The sequence below is a fragment of the Natator depressus genome, chromosome 25 (genome assembly GCF_965152275.1).
Source record: "Natator depressus isolate rNatDep1 chromosome 25, rNatDep2.hap1, whole genome shotgun sequence".
NCBI classification, from domain to species: Eukaryota; Metazoa; Chordata; order Testudines; family Cheloniidae; genus Natator; species Natator depressus.
In genome coordinates, this window is record NC_134258.1 from 14,960,287 (window position 1) to 14,976,109 (window position 15,823).

A 15,823-nucleotide genomic window follows, 5' to 3' on the forward strand; every position below is an offset into this window, starting at 1 on the left:
AATTTCCCTGGTAGGTAACAGAGGTCCCTGGAGCAGCACCCCGACCTGCAGCGCACCCTATTCTTCACTGGCTGGAGATCTGCCTTGGGCCAGCGCGGAGAGACAGTCCAGGCAGTGAGAAGGTCATTCTGAGCAGTGCTGGGGCGGTGGCTGATGAGGGGCAGGGTGGTTTCCTGGCTTCCCTGGACAGCTGGCTGGGGGCTGGGACCTGCTGATGAGCAGCATTGTGAGCACCCCCAGCCTGTGAGCTGGCCCCTTGGAGGGTGGAGGCAGGGGGAGCGGTCTGTGCTGTCCGGGCTGTTGCTCAAGTTGCAATGGGGGGCTGAAGCTATGTTTACTCTCGCTGCTGCTGAAGGTGTGGGACAGGCAGGGACAGCACTGCTTGGCCCGGAGGAGGGGAAGCATTTGGCAGAGAACTAGCCACTGTGTGTTGGGGGGGAAAGGAACCTTCTCCAGCACCCAGGCCCTTTCAGTCAAGGGGCAGGGGCGGGCTGCCCTTCCCAGGAGACGCCTTCGGGGTGCCAGGGGAGAATGGCCAGTTGCACCTGCGGTCGGAGCTGCTGGCTGGGCTGTGGGCCCACACCGCTGGGAGCAGGACGTGTCCAGCACCTCACAGCTTCTGCAGCTGGGGGAACCATGCCTTGGGCCCTACGCAGGTGGCCCCGGACATTTCTCCATCCCTGCCCTCTAGAAGGGATTTCTGATTTGCTGTCACACTCTTGCACCTGCCCCTGTATTTACCCTCTGGCTCTCGGCTGCTGTGCAAGGAAACCAAGTCCACCTGCAGGCCAGGTTGCTGGGCACTGGAGCCACAATCCGCCCCAGCCTCAGTCTGCCCATGGGCACCCGTGCCCTGCGGTATACAGAGCAGAGCTTTGTCTCCGGCCAGGTGGCTCTGCAGCCCTGCACTGTCTCCTCTGGGGGTCCTCTCCCATCAGGTGGGACCGTGGGGAGTGCCACATGGGCCATGCCTGTTGGGGGAGCTGCTGAGTGAGTTCCCCCCCACCCTCAGCACCCTTGAAAGCCTCTCCACATCTGGCAGCCCCACTCACAGGCCAGCCCCACTTGGGTGTCTGCTGCGAGGCAGGCAGAGCGCACTGCAGTGGGAACAGGCAGGGGAGTCAGGGTTGGGCTCTTCCTTTGCTGGCTGCTTTCTGAGCTGCTGGGCCGTTACCTGCACCCCTGACCAAACTTTTCTCTGGACCAGTTGGAACTAGACCCTTCCTTGGTGTTCTTAATGAAAGCAGCTGGGACTCTCCTCGGGGACCCCAGCAGCTGGCGGGAGACGTGCCATGAGAGTTGGCAGCTTGGAGCTCAGTCGGACCCTGGTCCTTTCTCCACTGCCGACGGGAGACCATCAGCCACAGAAAGCGGGGTGTTCTTGGGGGGCCCAAACCTGCTGACGGGTCGAGAGAAACAGATGTTCTTAGGGCTGCTCCACCCCAGCGAGCATGAGCAGGGTGGGGAATTAGCATGGTTCCTTCAGCTGGGCCTGAGGCTGCCCCCAGGGCACTGGCTCCCCTGTGGCTGAAATACTGCAGATGCCGGAGCTCTCTGCCATAGGTCAGAACACCGGGTGCCAAGTGGCTGCTGCTCCACTTTAATATACACGGTGCCAGCTGGTGGGCAGAGGGGACAAACCCAGGCTTTCCCTTCCCGGCCAGGGGGAAGCTGGGAGGAGCCGGAAAATAATGTTCTCAAGAAAACAAGGAGCCTCAATCTCCCCATTCAGCCAAGGTTTGTGACCTGCCCCTGTAGCCATGGGCTGCGGGAGATTGCCACAAGGGTGGGAAGCGCATCCAGGCCCCTGGAGCAACTCCTACATCTGTGAGTAGCTGAACCTGGGTTCTAAAAACCAGCCTGAAGCACCTTAGTACGGGTTAGCTGGGATCTGAGCCGGCTGCTCGGTTCCCACCTATTGGCTGTGAACACAGCTGGGGCAGGAGAAGGGCGAGAACTAAGCCTCTGCACCACAGTTGTTCCAAGCCTCAGAGCCCACGCGTGTCTGGGGCAGTGGCTAGGGCATCTGCACACTAAAGTGATGCTGTACAAGAGACGTGGCAACACCTGAAAGAAAGGGGTAGAAACCCCTCCCCCCATACTTGGCTGCTGGCTCTTTGAGGGGCTGCGATTACAGTTTTGATGCCCTCCAAAGGTCCGTCTACACTGCAATTGGACCCCTGCAACTGGCCTGTGCCGGCTGACTTGGGCTCACGGAGTTCAGGCTAAGGGGCAGTTTAATTGTGGTGCAGACATTTTGAGCTCTGGGACCCTCCCCCTTTGCAGGGGCCTAAAACCTGGGCTCCAGCCCAAGCCCGGATGTCTACACCACTATTAAACAGCCCCTTAGCCCAAGCCCCATGAGCCCAAGCGAGCTGGCACAGGCCAGCCGTGGGTTTTTAATTGCAGTGTAGACAGACCCCAGGGTGCCCTGCTCAGGATACTGCGGCTGATTCCTGGGGCTGGAGCTATTTTTAGTTGCTCAGGAGACAAACTGGATCCTGCTTTCTAGTGAAGGCGCAGAACCCATCTCGCTGGTGGCAGCCCAAGCAGACCCAGGGACGCGGCTTGGCTGGTCTGCCATTGCTGATGTTGTTCAGTAACCTTGCAGGAGCTCTGGAAGGTGCAGACGCACACACAGGTAATTCTAATCCCCTTGCTCAGGGACAGACGGGCTGTCCCTGAGGCTGCTGCCCGGCATTGCCCATGCTGCATTTCAGACAGCAAGATGTGACACTAAACCAAACTGCAGCATTTCCTTTGGGGAGAGGAGCCTCCTATCTGCCCTATGACCTCGCAGGGGAGTAGGAGCTCAGACCCGGGTGGGGGTGGGATTGGGGGGTCCAGGTGCTGCTCATTCTCTCCAGCACAGCAGGTGCAGCCTGGCTTACTGGCTAGCCCGTTTGCATTTTGAGGAACTGCTTCTCTAACAACACAAGTACTAGAGATGGCACAACCAGCTTTCCTGTCGAGGGCTGGGGGGCTGGGGAGCCCCAGCGTCCTCCAGCCTCATCCCAGCCTCGGAGCGGTTCCCTGCAGTAGCCCTAAGACTAGCTGGCAACGGAAGCTGAGTGGGGTAGGGTGTAGCAATGAGGAGCAGCTGCCAGGAACTACGGACACCCCCCCCAGTTTCACTTCACTGCCTAGGCAAAGGAGGAACAAACCTCCTGCAAGCGGACGAAGGAAGCGGGGCCAGCTCATGAGCAAGAGGGACCCACCGCCGGCACTGTACCAGCTGTTCCACTGGACATTGTGCTCGCCACAACCCCCGCTGCTTAGTCACAGGTGCTTGCGGCTTTGACACATCACTGCTAGCAGCATGTCCTTCAGCTCCTCACAGGGCCGAGCCGGCTAACAAAGCCCGGGCTGCACCAGCCGTTGCTTTCCCAGCTGTCACCCGAGGATAACTGTCCTTCCTTTTGCCAGGCCTGTGTAGACAAGGCCTGCAGCGCAGAGAGCATCCCGCGGGCTTGGCTAGTGGCGGGAGCAGACAGTGATCTGCTTACAGCTGGGCAGCTTTCTAGGCGGCCGCTTCGCTTGGCTTGGCTTGACGTGCACAAGCTCTGTCGCTACAACCCATGTGGGCTACACTGCGTGTGTAGCCGTAACGACCAGGGGTAAGTGTGTGTTACCAATACAACCCCTCACACAGATGCCGTTAAACTGGAATAAAAGTTCCGTACAGGGGGACAGTGTATTCCCCTTCCCATGCTGGGTTAAGATGTACTGCATTTATACCAGCGTAATGGCAATCAGGAGTGGTGGCACCTAGTGCTTTAACCACACGGGCGGCCATGTAATTAAAGGGGTTCAAGCCTTAACCTGACTGAAGAGTCCACACAGGAAAGCCCACTTTGCCCAAGCGTCCATCCCCCCCACCCCAGCCTGGCTCAATTGTCTGGGGCTGGCAGGCTACAAACTGCAGAGCTGGTGTGTTGGGGCTCAAGCCTAGACCTTGAGGCCCTTCCCCTTGCAGGGTGCCAGCACCCCCTCTCCCACCTGAGCCCCAACTCTGAACCCCTCCCCCTAGGGATGCACCCCCCTCTCCAGCCTGAGCCCCAACTCTGAACCCCTCCCCCTAGGGGTGCACCCCCTCTCCAGCCTGAGCCCCAACTCTGAACCCCTCCCCCACAGGGGTGCACCCCCACTCCAGCCTGAGCCCCAACTCTGAGCCCCTCCCCCACAGGGGTGTACCCCCACTCCAGTCTGAGCCCAGCCAGTATGAAATCTCTTCCCCAAAGTCACAAAGCTTGGTCCGGAGACCCTCCATTCACCGCCCGACGCTCTCTACTACGCCCTCTGCCCCTGGGGCCTCTCCCCCACTGCTCTCCAGCTCAGGGTGGCTTCAGGACCACACTACCCACAATGTATAGCGGCCTTCATTTGAATACCCTCCGCCTCTCACTTCCGTACACCAATCGGAAGCCAGCCTTCGCCGGCCTGGCCAATCAGAGCGCGCTTGCCCGCCCACGTGCCCCCCTCTCCGCCCAGCAACAGGCTCGCCGGCGGGGCGGGGCTCAGCGAATCGCCTGGTGAATAATCCATGAGGGGGCGTGTCATAGGGCGGGAGGCCCCGCCCGCCCCAGCGCGGAGGGGGAGACGGTCCCAAGATGGCGGCGCTGCAGGCGGAGCGCGGGTACGGGTTGTCCTGCGGGCGGCTCGGCCGGGGCACCCGCGTCTCCGTCTTCCACGTCAAGCTGACGGACAGCGCGGTGCGGGCCTTCGAGGGCTACCAGGGCTGCAAGGTACCGCGGGGCCGGCCGGGGGGCGCAGCTGGGTAAGGGGGGGCTCCTGGGTATGAGGGGGGCCGCCCGGGGGGGCTCCTGGGTATGAGGGGGGCCGCCCGGGGGGGCTCCTGGGCATTGAGGGGGGCGGGCTCCTGGGCATTGAGGGGCTGGGCCGGCTGTGGGGTGCAGCTGGGTATGGGGGGGCCGGCCTGGGGTGGGGGGCAGGCTCCTGGGCGTAGAGGTCAGTGGAGTGATGCAGAGTCTCCCCCCTGGGGTCTCGGGGATCTGACCCCATTCTCCCCACAGGCAGGGGAGGCAGTAGGAGGACAAGCGAGGGTAGACTATCTCCCCCCCCCCCCAAGTCCCAGGGATTGGGGGACTGCTTCCCAGGTCCTGCGCTGGTGTTGATGAGGTTCCTGGTCTAAGGGGAGCTGGATGGGGGGATCCAGGAGGTGCCCATTCCGACAAAGGTACATCTTCTGTGGGGATGTGCCCCCCCCCCCCAATCCCAGCCCATAAAGCTTCTGCCCCAGCTCCCCTCCCCTAGGGGCCTGGATCCCCCTTGTATGCTGTAAGGAGCAGCAAGGGGCACTGGGCTTGGCGTCAGGTCTGGCATAGGGCTTAGATAGGGTCAAGTAGAGAGAAGATGTTATTGAGGCACCTTGCACACTGCTTTGGTGGTTGTTGGGGGGGGCTTGGGTCACCTCCATCCAGAAAGGTTTCAAATCCTGGGCTCCCTACCAAGAGCCAGTGATGGGATTTATACTGTGAACTTTCAGACACTGTCCTCCCTCTCTTGGGCTGGGGGCTGTACCTCTCAGGTTACACAGGTGAAGTTTCAATCTGAAAATGCCCAGAATTTACACACACCCACCCACCCAGCAGTGAGGCAGAGATCTGTGTTGTACTGAGGGGTTCAGCACCCCAACAATTCAGGGGTGTTAATCCTTACATATCACAGGGTGATAAGGAAGGGGTGAATCAGAATGTCCTCAATTGGAAAGAGCCCAAGTTCCACCCTGGAGGAGCATTCAAGAGAAACACTTCCCAGGAAGGAAGAGGCTACAGCTTTCACTCACTGTTGGATATTTAACACTGTTGGGTAAAATGGGGAATTTCCTTCTCCTGTCCCCGTCATTGCTGCTGCTGTTCTCGCTAAAAGCTCTGATTTGTCAGCTTCCCCTTCCAGGCAGGCAGATGCCTTGCTCTGACCATAGACAAGGGTTCCCTGTGCTCTAGAGCAGACTATTAATTGCTGGAGGTGAGAAGGGAGCTAGCTTTTCTCTTTCTTCTCATCATTGAGGCTGTATTTTGATATCTTTAAAATTTCCAGGAAGGCTGTTGTCAAGATGTTTCCTCAAATTGCACTCAGCTAGCTTATTAGCTACTGTGTAAATAAATACAAATGGAAACACTGGGCATCGTTTACTAGGCTGTCTCTAGAATTAATTTAAAATATACCTTTTTTTTCTTTGTTCTTGTGCAGTCCACATTTTTCTGTCTTCACCTTGCAGGTAGGTGGTAAAAGATGGGACTCTAACCTGTTTGTTAGAAACATCCTGCTTGCCAGTGTCTGTAGAATAAACCATATGTTGTCACAACACTATTTTTAATTTAGGGTGTTGGTTACATCACAGAAGTGAGTTGGGCAATCTCTGCATGAGGGTTAAAGGTAATTACAGTCCCAGGGTTTATCAACTTAACATTGGTAACAGCAATTTATATTTTAATGAGTGTTTATCAGCTTTGTGAAAGGTCAGCAGTGACGAGTGAAGGAAACATGAGGCCTCTAATAGTGCAGTAGCTTTTCTCCAAAATTAGTCTGTCAAGGAAAGTGGTTTTTTGGTGGGGAGGGGGTGGGAAGGAAGGATTTTAGGCAGCTGCTTTAAATATTTTGGGAAACTAGTTTGAGTGCTTGTCACACATGAATAGGGTTGCTTATTTTCTAAATGAAGTGTGGTTTCTATCATTGTTTGGTAGCCAAGGGCTACTAATGGACTTTGCTTTCTGCTCCCCATCTGAAAGAGAGAGACAGTTGGGCTTGTCTGCTACTAATGGTTAAATTGGTAGGAAAGGATGAGAGTTCACTAGTTTGTGTAATAAATAACCTGACAATTTGTGGGCTATTAAACACTTACGTTGTTTCTGTGTTTGTTCTATAAACAGTTTCTCTAGCTTGTTGAACTTGTCGTCTTCCTCTGAAATGTGCTGTGCCAAGAAGCCGTCTTACTGCTCTCAGTATATGTGAAGGCTAGTCTTTAATTTCATTTGGGCTTGTAGAAGGTAAATGGAAGGATCTTGCAAAGGGTTTGTCCTGGTCTTTTTGAGTTTAAATTTGGTGTAACTGACTGCAGTATTGCTCTAGCTCTTATCCAAGAAAATGTAAATTCTATTTATTACCTGAAGTCAAATCTGTTTGGAGTCTGACCTGTCCATATCCCTGTATAGTATGTTAGTGTGAATCCTGTGGCCAGTCTCTGGAATTCTGCCAAAACAGTCAAGATAACAAAGTTATCTCCAGTTACTTTCTGAGTTTGCTCTTTGATTTTTGTAACGCATGTGTTGAGTGTATAGTCCATAAGTGAACAGCCAAAAGGAGTATTTGCCATCAGCTTTTGTTTTTTCTCTTCCCCTTGCATGCGTGATAATAGCTTGCACCACTGGCAGATAACATAGGCAAAGCTAATTTCTGTTCAGTGACTTGGCTTCTAGTTAGAAGCCTCTGAGCAGCTTATTGGACTTCTCCCTCCTAGTTGGGTCTTTGTTGATATATGGTAAGTCATTTTTGGCCCAAGCCACTCTTCCATGTATTGTTGTACCATTTTCGTTGACTTAGGAGTAATTGAAATATTATTTATAGATAGAGGGTATAAAACTCCTTTTGGAGAAGGGCGAATTACATTTTTAAAATTGTCCATGACCCAAGTGCATAAAGTTAGGGTCATATACTCACCTTGATCCACAATGGATCTCCCACTGAGTTGGGCATGAAGATCAAGGATATGTTGTGACTCTTGTATAGTAACAAAAATTGTAGCAATGCTATGTTCAGCATCATTGGGGAGAAGAGGAGAATGCACTTCTAGGACCACTATTATTTCTGCCGTTTGTCTGACCCTTTGCCCATGTAATTACCCTCATGATTGTGGACTTTTGAAAACTAGATGCACAGTTGCACAGCTTAAGTTTGACTATCCGATTCTGTGTTGTCATTCTGTTTAAGAGCTAATAACCACGGAGATAAAATGGGGCAATATTTCACATCTTAGCCGGAAACAGCTCTGTCTGCAATCCAAGGAAGATGGCTGTGCGTCAGCTTTGCTTTACTCCATCTCCACTATTGGCATATGCATATGCTCTGCTTGGCAGTCACCTTGTGCATCAGGCAGGACACAGCTGCCAGCTTTCTCCTGCCTCCTGTTCCTTCTGGTCAGCCAACAATTCCCATGACTCTCCTGAGATGGTCAGTTCAAGACACCATTGATGCACTTCCTATTTTTCTGTTTGGTTAGCCTGGGTCCTGAACATTTTACAGTACTAGTGTTGACCCATTTCCTAATTCAGGACCAAAGATATGCTCTTAATCCATTCACCACCCTTTTCAAATGTGGCAGAGCCACCCTTTCCCCTTGTACATGACATAAGCCTGTTGTACAACTGAAAACCATAGTACAGGATACTCCCAGTTAGCTGAATAGTATGGGGGACTGGGATTTTATTCAGATAAATCGAGAGGGCAGGAACCATTCAGCATTGGAGTGGCCTGGAACAATGACTCCTCCTCTGAACCCTAGCCCAGGGTCTCTGCTGTGCCCCACTCATTCACTTCTGTCACAGCAGGCTGCAGAGGGCTCCCTGTGTTGCCACAGGACTGGTAACACCCATCCCTGCAGGGGCAAGGTGTGGGACTGAGCAAAGACCTCCAGCCAGGACTCTGCTCTGCCCCATCAGGACTACAGCCTTCTCTGCACCTTGTGCTTACAGGGATCAGGTGTCACTGGCCCTGCTGTAGTGCAGGGAGCTCTCTGCAACTTGGCTGTCACAGCCACATGTCAGTGGGGCCACAGAGGGCTCCCTGCACTGCTGCAGGAGCCTGCCCGGCAGGGGGCTTGGTCATCCTCCATGCAGTTCTAACCGGGGGGGGGTCTCTGCTCTATCTGAACCTCCACATTATTCAATCCCTTTGTTTTCCTGCAGTGTATGATACATGGGAGACAAGGAAGAGATTCAGATAATGCGGTGGTACAGATAATAGAGTTTTGGCTAAATGGGCATATACTGTACTAAAATGCTTATACATGACATGTCAGGCTTAAATGTCACGTAGCAACTGGCAAGGTTCTACATCCTGTGGTGGGGTGGGTGAGGGTATGTGGGTAGCATTAAGGCTGATGATGGAACCTCTAATTGTGACTCTCCTAAGGCTCTAGCCTGTAGTTCTTTAAAACTGCAGCTTCACGGTTTAAAGGGCAATATGCTGTGAATGTTTAGAATTAATGTATGTGCTTTCTGTATTACATCTGCTATCAGACTTTCTCCTTTATTTGTGAAGATTGTAGTGATTATGAAATTCAGGAGCCAGTGATGTTGCTGTGAGTATGGCAAGTGGAGACGATGCAAGCTTCTGTCGCCGCTCCTCAGTCCTAGCCTGCAGGCACTCCTCCACCCCTACTTTTCCATAGCGCCTCTCTTGAGCTGAGGCCACCAGTTGAGCCAGACTAGTGAATTTTGGGATGTGGACTACCAAAGGGTATTGCCCCTCTGCAGCACGCTCTAGTCTTTTGGCTTTAATCCTGGAACTTTGGTCTGTTGATGACATATGAATCTTCCAGCTTTGGGAGTGAGGTACTGCTCCTGTGCCAGTTGCACTCTTGTTTTTATTTTCAGTCAAATGCCCATTAATTTCTCAGTGGTAAAGTGAAGGCTACCGAAGCAGATGCAGAGTGTAAGAGATCTGGTTCATTTACACATCAAGTTACTTTACAGCATGCATGGCCACACAGAGTTTTATTTTTGTTGTCTTGTGGGAAATCAAAAATGAGGCCTTTAATTTTCAGCACGGACTGTTCAAAGGGATGCACATGTCTCGATGCTTGTTGAGAGCATGTAGCTTTTTAATCAAAACCCATTACATTATCTTAAAGCTTTTTCCATAATTACTCCTTCTCTGTAACCTGTCTCTTCTCCTGCCTCATTAGTTAACTGATGCCTTCAGTCCATCAAAATTGAAGCATTTATGACATCACTAACATGGGATTATGACGTTGCTAAGTGAATCAGTCAGGAGGAGGTTGGTTAGAAAAGGAAACTCGTCTGTTTGCACATACACCCCTTGATGATCAGCAGTGATGGGGCAGGATATACCAAACTTTACTGGTCTGTTAAAACTTCCATTAAAGATTTTTTTTTTTTAATCTTGACCTGAATGTGCTGTCTTCGATTTCAAGAAAGGGGACAGACAGAGGTTTGAGGTATGTTTTGGCTGTTTCCTTTCAGTTATTTAGGGTAGCTTTTCTCCCAACCATATATCATTTAGATCTGCTCAAATTATAGATTTATTTCTCAACTCTTCAAATTGCATGGGAAGGAGTTGTCTATAATTTACATCTAAAGTGACGTACAGTTGCTATGGGATTCAGTGGCAGATTATAAACCTATTATGTGCTTTTTTGTACTGCTGGTAGCTGACTGAAAACTAGGGCTACTTGGTGATATGCCAGTGAAAAGTAGAGAGAACGATATTTTGTCAGGCTATCACTGAAAATGGTAGCAAGAGGAAAACGTATTTGAAAAGCGCTACAGCAAGCTTATGCCTTAAAGAAGGCACACCATTAATTTGAAAATTACAACTCTGTCTTGAAATATTTTATCTATATATTGTAACAAGTAACTCCGAGAGCAAGTAACACTGAAAGATTAGTGCCCAGTTCTTCATCTGCAGATAGGTCTTAAATCCTGCAAGGTGCTGAGTATTGTGGCACAAATCCAGCAGCTGGATTAAGGCCACTGTGTTCAGCATCTTGCAAGAAGAAACTCATGCTTATTTCCACCGTTTCCATTGCATGATCAGCTAACTTCTATATTGAAAATCTATTATAAACATCAGCAGGGGAACAGAAAAAACATTTTAAATTCCTTACAAAATACTTTTAAACTTCAGACTGTTTGAAGTATATGTTATCAAACTCTAGTCGTTCAAAATTAGACTTAAGAAAACCCTGTTTGATAGCATCCTTTTAAGATGAGCACTGTGCACTATTACAAAGTATATATCTCTAAGTGGCTTGTATGCTTACAGTATAAACTAAGGGCTAACCTTAGAGCATGGTCTATTAATAGGTGACCCTCAAACACGTCTCAATCACTTTGAAATGTGTTTTCTTATTTTTTTTTAGTTTATTGTAATGCTCCCTGGCAGAGAGACTACTGCTGTTATGTCATAGTCACTCACTCACATAGTAAAGGCTTTTGTCCTGCTAGCAGAGCAATTCTTTATTACCAACAGGGGGAGGAGAAAGTCTTAAAGCCCCCAAAAAACAAAACCTAAAATTTGAGAGCTCAATGTAGAAAAATGAAGGCTGGTCAGTTATGTGTTTATTTCCTCAATATTTCCTCAATTTTGCAGAGTCCCCACTGTGTGCTCTGTGGCAGGGTGAGTTTGTAAAGTATCTCTAAATCTGTTTGTGCATGTTATAAAGTGAGAAGGGAGAGACAGTACATGCATTACTGTAATACCAACTTCTGCCAAATAATCCCTGAAAGAGGAATACATTTTGGCTGATTTAATGGTTTGCAAATAATGCATAAAAGGAGACACTGGGATGCATAGAGTTGCTTTGCAAGAGTAGGTAAAGTTTGGAGCTACACCAGCTATTTTAAGGCTCTATATAGAGTAGTCAGACTTGTATGTGCAGTTGTAAGGATGTCAGGGATTGTTTTTTTGGTGTGAGGGAAGAGGGGTTCTCCTTAGTCTAGCATCAGCAGTAATTTCAAGAGCATTAACAACTTTCTGCTTACCCCAGAAATGTTAAGGATAATGACACTTTTATGAACATCATCATCCTAACAAAAGGAACCAGATTAGCATCCTCTTACACACAGAGCAGGCACAGAATAGACAGCAGTAAAGCCAGTTTTCCCCAACCAGCATGCCTAAACCCTTACCTGGACACATCATGCAGAAAAGGGAGTTTAGATTTTGTAGGAGAAATAACTTTCTGTGGTAGCATTAATGTTGCTTAGAGTATCCCATGCATTAAGGCAGTCTTTGCACATTGTAGTAACTTAGTGTTGTGTGTTGACTGATCTTTAAGAATTTTGGTATAATAAACAGGATGACACCATTTTTTGCAGCTCTTGTCCTAACCTGATAGTTTGTTTTGAGTTCCAGTGCTGCAGTGAAAAGAGAAACGTTAAAAATCCAATGCATTTTGCATTGCTCTAATGAATAGTCAGGGTTTAGAAAAAACACTGCTGTATACACTTCGTCTCTCCTTTCTTTGTTTTGGACGGATGCCTTTTTAATTTAAAGAAACCAGATTTGTTTAACTTTGAAAATTGGTCACTGCATATGAACATGACTTTATTTGGCATCCCACCTCCACCCATTTTGAGGCTTCTCTGATCTAGCTACAGTCTGGTGGCTTCTGTTAACCTCAGTCGCGCCGCCCCCCTCCCCCTCCACAATCTATGCAGCAAAGCCACTTGGCCTTTGTTATCTAGGAGAGAATTTCATGCAGTTTGGACTGTAGCAACAAACTTCAATACTTGATGCTAAAGGGCAGCTCCTTGTCTGACAAGGTGATGTTCCAGCCTATCAGCAGCCATGTGTGGCCTCTTTTCATGTGCCCAGCCTACAGCCATCCCTGGGGCCTTTGATACGGAGAAAAGATAAACCGTTTCCGGTGCATTCGCCTCTTGGCCCAACTGGAGTAGAGAAAAGGGGTGGACTATGTGACTTGAGAGATGTGGTCTGAGCATAGGACTGTGAACCAAGGATTCCTGAGTTCTACTTCTCCTTGAACCTTTACTACAGATTATGTTATTTATTTAAAGGTAGAGACTGATGTCCCCTTTTTTAGATCGATGCAGCTCCATGTGACAGAGATTAGCGGGCACTACAGAACACTCTAAAACATTTCAGTCATTTCCTATATCTGTTTACTGGTGAAGTCTGATTATTACCACATCCCTTTTAAAAAAGTTATTCTTTGGAGCGCTGGTTAAGAGCTTTCAAACCCCAGATTCTAGTTCAGTAATGTTTGGATGACATGCCCCTCCTTTGATTAGAGAGAAGTCATTTTCTGATACTTACAGCACAGTAAGAAGAGTTTAGTGTGTAGCAAGAATAAGAATGTTGCACACAACTCTAGCAACGGATACCAGTAGGGATGGAAGAAATACTGGCTTAATCTACATGGTGTAGATCCTTTGGGCATAAAATCTCCCAATACCCTAAGTGGAAGAAGCTTTAATCTTGATCTTTATATTCCTGCTAGCGGAGGGCCTGCCATTATGATGGGCTGCATTCAGGAGCTTATGTGCCAGTTGTGGTTATTAGTATCATATTCCACATTTCAGTGTCTAGACTCTGTATGATTTTTTGTTGCTGTACCTTTCCAGCTCCTCGGCACAGTTTTAAATTATTGTTGGCTCATAGTCATTGGGAAAAAATCAAATAGTCTCTCTGATTTTTTTCCACCCCCCCCCCCCCCAAAAAAAAAAAAAAAGAAAGCAGGGGAACAAGGGAATTGACAAAACTTCACTTGTGTAACCTGTTAGCCGCTGACTTTGGCTTTGCTGAGGAAACTCTCACTTGGGCAAGTTGTGTCAAGTAAACCTACTCTGAAAGCACTTTGAAATCTGCAATGGCCTGGAAGTCATACCACTTGGTCATAAGATGACAGGTGTGAGGAAAGATCACAAATTCTTGATTGGTTCAGTGGGACAAATATCTTTCAGTGAATGAGATGGGTATGAATTTTATTATAAGTGTTTAAAAAAAAATACCCAAGGGAAATTAGAGACTCAAATTTAATCTTTCTAAAACTAAAAATAACACTGAGTCTGACTTAAATGCACAAAAGCAAGAAAAGTCCTACTTGAGAATGGTGTAAAGCAGCTTTTTTAATTTGAGTCAGAACTGCGCTAGTCCATTTTCAACCAGGAACTTCCTTGCATTTGTGGGTTTGTAAGGTCTTTAATATTTCAGCAAACAAATTCTCAGTGGACTTCTTTCCATTGCCTTCAGTGGGAGCAAGATTTGGCGCCATCCCTTGAATCTGTGAATTTGTCTTTAAAAGAGATGGACTGCTGTTATAACTTGAGTGATTTGTACCTAAATCATACTTGACTTACTACTGTGAATAGTCCTACTGAATATAAAGGATAGAAGTAAGATTTTTTTTATCATTAACTCTGACTGGCAAATGGAGCACTGTCTTGATTTGGACTGAAAAAAAATTAATCCCATGTGTGAAGTTGTGGTTACCTGGCTTGATGAAAGCTGCGTCCATTGAAGAACCTATCTACAGGGAAAGAATGAACCTGGAAAAATATCCACAAATATGGTAAAGTTCAGAAACATCCTCAGTCTGATGAAATAACTATCCTAGGACTTTCTGTGTAGAATGTAAATTAGATCTCACTACTGGAACTAATACAGACTAGTTGGACTTGATTTTGAAAACAAAATAACCCATGATACCCACAGGGAGAAACTAAAAGGTTGCACATTTAAACTGGTAAAAGGAAATAGTATTGTTCATAACACATTTTATGGCAGCGAGTTTCACAATTATATCGGGATTCACAAAGGGTTATGCATATGTCTGGATAATAAGAAAGTTCCATTACATGAGATAGGATAAAAATATAAGGATATAAACTTGTGATTCAAGACATAAGATAGACATAAATTGACAGGAATTAGAAAGAAACTTTCTCCAGCACATCTGTCCAAATTTTTTTTTTGATTAAAATTTGGTAGACCTAACTGGTTTAAGTGTGTAATCAGAGAATTCACTCAATTTAATAAAATCACTAGAAATGACATGTCATAAACAGTGTAAAAATGCTTACTCTGTAAGATAGTAACATCCTTTTAAATAGAGAACTCCAATAATATTACTGTATAATGTTATTCTAAACAAAAGCTCACTGCTGTAATGATTATTGTATTGTCTCTGATACTTACATGGCTAGGATTTATAAAGCTGTTAAAACTTCCCAAATAAAGACATAAGTGAAGGGGGAGAGGGGAGGGAAGAAAGAAAGAAAGAAAAGCTTCCTCTTTAGTCAGATTATTCCATAATCTTTTTCATTATGGGGTTTCTTGAACCTTCCTTGTAAGCATCTGGTTCTGGCCACTGTTAACCAGGGATGCTGGAACAAATGGACCATTCATTTGATCTCACATCACTGTTCCCATACTCCTAATATGTTTTAAGAAGAGATCCAAAAAACAAATTGTCAGTTGAACTTTCAGGGGGTTTTAATGGGGTACTTACAATCTTGGTAAATTCCAAATCTTGATTTATACTTTTTTTTATCCTTTTAAAACAGAAATCTTATTAATCTAGTCTCCCACCTCCTCCACACCAAAAAGCCCCTGATAAGTGTTTCAGTACTTTATTTTAAAGGGACGTTACTCTCAATCTCATGTAGACTTTCGTGAGCTAGTCCTTGCCCTCTGCCTTCCCCACTCTACTCCTGCCCTGGGAGTTACATTATGTGGGATGGACTGTTAGCATCCTGTCCCCATCCCATGGGCAGCCGTTCAGTAAGAAGGGGAATCCCTGCCTGTCTGTGGGAATGCGAGCTTTCTCTGTTAGATCCGCAGTGTATGGTGTAAGTGGTGTCTGTTCTGCTTTCCGTCGCTCATTCAGGATTTGGGAGTGGGGGGTGCTTCCTGTATTGCCACAGCAGTTGCCTGCAGCTGCAGCGATGGAGCCCTGTGGGCTGCCTTTTGTGATGCCATATCAAAAGTTGGGGCTTGTTTCTAGTTTTGAGGTTAAAAGTTTCTGGGTGACCCTTATTGTCGCAGAAAACAACAAAACCCTTAAGTTTTAGTTTGACTCCATAAGAAGCAGTTACTA

The 15,823-nt window shown here is 47.9% G+C and overlaps 1 protein-coding gene across 1 annotated transcript in view; it reads left to right on the forward strand.

The window, feature by feature from the left end:
* Positions 1–4,590: 4,590 nt before the first annotated feature.
* Positions 4,591–15,823, forward strand: part of ELL (elongation factor for RNA polymerase II) — an 84,311-nt gene continuing 73,078 nt past the window's right edge. Inside the window, exon 1 of the mRNA XM_074939254.1 lies at positions 4,591–4,745. Within this exon, the coding sequence (XP_074795355.1) occupies positions 4,611–4,745 (135 nt within the window). The 5' untranslated portion in view covers positions 4,591–4,610. The remainder of the gene's footprint in view (positions 4,746–15,823) is intronic.